At 38.6% G+C, this 3,696-nt stretch overlaps 1 protein-coding gene across 1 annotated transcript; it reads left to right on the forward strand.

Annotated features, from left to right (window-relative positions):
- The first annotated feature begins 140 nt into the window (after positions 1-140).
- On the forward strand, positions 141-1,079 carry LOC101572816 (olfactory receptor 8H1-like). The gene has a single exon (XM_004648559.1). The coding sequence runs from the start codon at positions 141-143 to the stop codon at positions 1,077-1,079; it is 939 nt and encodes a 312-aa protein (XP_004648616.1).
- The last annotated feature ends 2,617 nt before the right edge of the window (positions 1,080-3,696 follow it).

The following is a 3,696-nucleotide window of genomic DNA, read 5'->3' on the forward strand; positions in this document are numbered from 1 at the left end:
TTTTCCCTTTTGTTTACAAAAGATTGCTCATGTTCTGGGTACACTAATTAAAAACACTGAAATATTCATATAAACAAAAATGTTCTTGGTAATAAGAAATCTTAACATTGATTAATTAATAGATAAATGCAGTTAACCTCATGCATAGTTGGAACAACACCAATGTGCCTGACTTCATCCTCCTGGGGCTGGCAGATTCTGCAGAGACACAGCTGGGCCTCTTCCTGCTCCTCCACGCCATCCACCTGGTCATGGTGCTGGGGAACGCAGGGATGATCCTGCTCATTTGTCTGGACCCCCGGCTTCAAACCCCCATATACATTTTCCCCCCTTACCTGTCCTTTCTCGACCTCAGCTACTCCAGTGTGATCAGCCCTAGATCCTTACAGGACTTAGTGTCCTCCACCAATAGCATCTCATTCCTGGGCTGCTTCACCCAGATGTACTTTTTAATATTTATTGCTACTGAATGCTTTCTCCTTTCCTCCATGGCCTATGACCGCTATGTGGCTATCTGCAACCCTTTATGCTATCCAGTCCTTATGTCCCCAAGACTATGCCACTCACTGCTAGTTGGTTCTTATGTCCCTGGTCTTGTGCATTCCACTGTGAATGTGATTTTCATAAGCAGACTGCATTTCTGCAACTCGAATGCCATCCATCACTTTTTCTGTGACCTCTCCCCGGTTTTAGCCTTGTCCTGCACTGATACTACGGATGTGGAACTCATTATCTTCATGTGTGCTGGATTCAACTTAGTGCTGTCCCTCATCACCATCTCTCCATCCTGTGTGTCCATTCTCCTCACTGTCTTGAAAATTAACTCCATTGCAGGAAAGCGAAAGGCCTTCTGCACCTGTGCCTCCCACCTGCTGGGCGTCACCACCTTTTACAGCACTATGCTGTTTACTTACCTCAGACCAAAGCAGTCCTACGCCCTGGGCAAGGACCAGGTGGCTTCTGTGTTTCACACCAGCGTGATCCCCATGCTGAACCCCCTCATCTACAGCCTCAGGAACAGAGAAGTTAAAAAAACTGTCATTGGAATCTGCAGAAAAGAGATGGCTCCTTGCAACTAAAATAACACTATTACTCAGAATTCCAGTGGACCACTTGTGCTCTGCCTCCTAACTTCCCTTCTGGAGAACACTTTAGTCTCATTCTGAAAATAACTCAACTTTTTAAAATGCTATTCATCTGCCCCTCACTTATCAAATAGTGTCTCAAACATTTGAGAGCACATATTCTGTCACCTTCATACTTAATTTTGAATAATGAATGAAGTACTGAATCTCAGATGTAAATACTTGTAATTTTAAGTCTTTATTTACAATGTGAGTAAATTTTCATAACTTTTAAATACATAAATATAATATTTCTATAAATTTAAAGTTTATATAGCTTTATAGTGAAAAGCACATCATTTTCTTATGTGTGTCTGTAAATGAGCGGCTGGAGCTATGACTTAGGAATCATGGTTACAGCATTCAGATTCTAGATCTAAAGCTCGGCTCATGTATGACCCACACTAATCCCATGATATAATAAAATCCAGCATGCCAATCTGCAAGGGCAATATAATCCCTCCATGTCCTCTGATCACAACGTGGATAGAACTCTTTGGAACAATCCATTAATGTTACTCAATATCACAGGATTCCTTGGATTCCTATAATATGTCAAAATAGCGCAGTCTCGTGTTTCTGAATAGTATACATTTACCTTTACCAATCTTTTATTCAATTTAATTTATAAGCACAAAATAGCTAAAAGATGGACCAGCATTTCCTTCTACTGATAGTTTCTTGAGTGCTTTCCTGGTTGGGTGTTTATGCATTTATCTGCATATCTACCATAATTCCTGTAATTCTCTATATGATCTTTATTCTTTACTGACTTTAGCATTTAACATCTAGTCATATCAGGGTACCTAAAACCTGTGAGATCCACATGTATTGCATGTTTGAGCAAAACTAAAAATCTCCTTCTTTAGAGCCTTGAAGCTGAAATGTGAGTTTGCCAATTTGCAAACCTGTGTGCAGCATCGCCTTTCAGGTGTCCTCTGTGAGCTGCGTGAGAGCCCCACCTTCCTGTGATGGGACAAGCTTCCTCTGATGGCTGCTTCCTTCTCTTTCTCCTGATGGCTTCAGGTTGTAACGCTCATTAAAAATAAATCACTGCTTATTGTATTTGTGTTATTTGTGTAAAAATTTAATGAAGTGTTCAAATCCAAAAATTAACCATGGATTTTGAACCTGTGGCATTCCTTAAGCTTTGCACTAGGAAAAATAAAAATTGCCTTTGTTTTTTCCAACACTTAATCCATACATTTCACGATTGTATTTCGAATTTTCTCTTTGTTATTTTACAGTTATTCTTTAGTGCATTTTTTCATTTACCCAGCAAATTTGTATTGAAATGAAATTACAATTCATAAATTGATTGCTTTTGTCCAAGCATGTGCTTGCTTAAATTATTTCTTTTTTGACTTTATATTAGTTTATGTGAAATTACATTTGATATTTTAGATGTCTAAAGTAAAGCGCAACATCCATATTTTAGGAATTAGGACATATAAGTATTCTTGTAATTCAAAACTTTTAAGGACTTCTTTCAAGTATTTAAATATTTACTACATCGCTAATAATTAGGGACTAACTTACTCATTATGATACATCAGTATGGTAAATTATTATTTATTGTTGCTTTTGTGCCTATGTTTTTTGGGTCCATCTTTGTACATATTGCTGGCTATTTGTCTTTTCAATTAAAACTGATATTTTAGTGAATATTTAATATTCAATACATTAAACATTTAGGGTCATCTCTCATTAATTAATCTTTCAATGACTTCATCATTTTCAGCTGATCTCTGTCCTCAGAGATTATCTGTCTGTGACTTTTCCCTTCATTCATTTTGTGGGTGTACCTGAGTTAGAAAATTGACACTGTCAGTTGTTACTGGCAAGCTTGTCAATAGTATGTGTGACCTTAGATATTACATAACTTGAAGAAATGAATAATTTTAATTAAATTAGGCTATCTTACTTTTACAATTTTTAGAATCATTCCCTTCAGTTTTCTGCAATGAATTTCGGTTGCTACGGGGTCTCATTCCATTGCTAGGACTCACAGGGATCCTCTTGCATTCAGCCTCCTCAGCGCTGGGATTACAGGGGTGAGCCACGACACCAGACTCAGGACTGTGTGCTTGCCAGGGGGGCACTTAGGCCTGTGCCCTATCTCCCTGGACCTGAGCCACCACTTATTTCTTATATTACTACTCAGCTCTTGTAATGGAAGTTATTTCTCTGAAATAATTTAAGATATCCAGCTCTCTTTTTCAGCACCAGGTCAATGTGCTATGTAATGAAAATATGACCTTCTTAAAAGCCGACTAATGCAGCCCAGAAAATACAAGGACGTGGTTTTGCACCCGAGCTCTTAGTCAGTGATGCTGTAATTATACTTCAGTAATGGAGAGGTCACGGAAAGAGTCAGTGAGCAGATGGTGGACGTTGGCATTCACGTTAACTGTGTTAGGAATCAGTTTTGCGAGTTGAAGGAAATATTCAGGAATAACCTGCCTCAAGATGAAACAATATTCATGCACCAAGATGAATTTCCTGGGCTTTCCTACTTGCCCTGATGCTCACAAGGTCTGGCTCCTTTTTGGTCAGTAATTCAGAGCTCATC

This window comes from Octodon degus, unplaced genomic scaffold (genome assembly GCF_000260255.1).
Source record: "Octodon degus isolate 3935 unplaced genomic scaffold, OctDeg1.0 scaffold00438, whole genome shotgun sequence".
Lineage (NCBI taxonomy): Eukaryota > Metazoa > Chordata > Mammalia > Rodentia > Octodontidae > Octodon > Octodon degus.

Excerpts from the sequence above, each read along its gene's own strand:
- LOC101572816 (XM_004648559.1), top strand. The coding sequence starts at position 141 with ATGCATAGTTGGAACAACACCAATGTGCCTGACTTCATCCTCCTGGGG.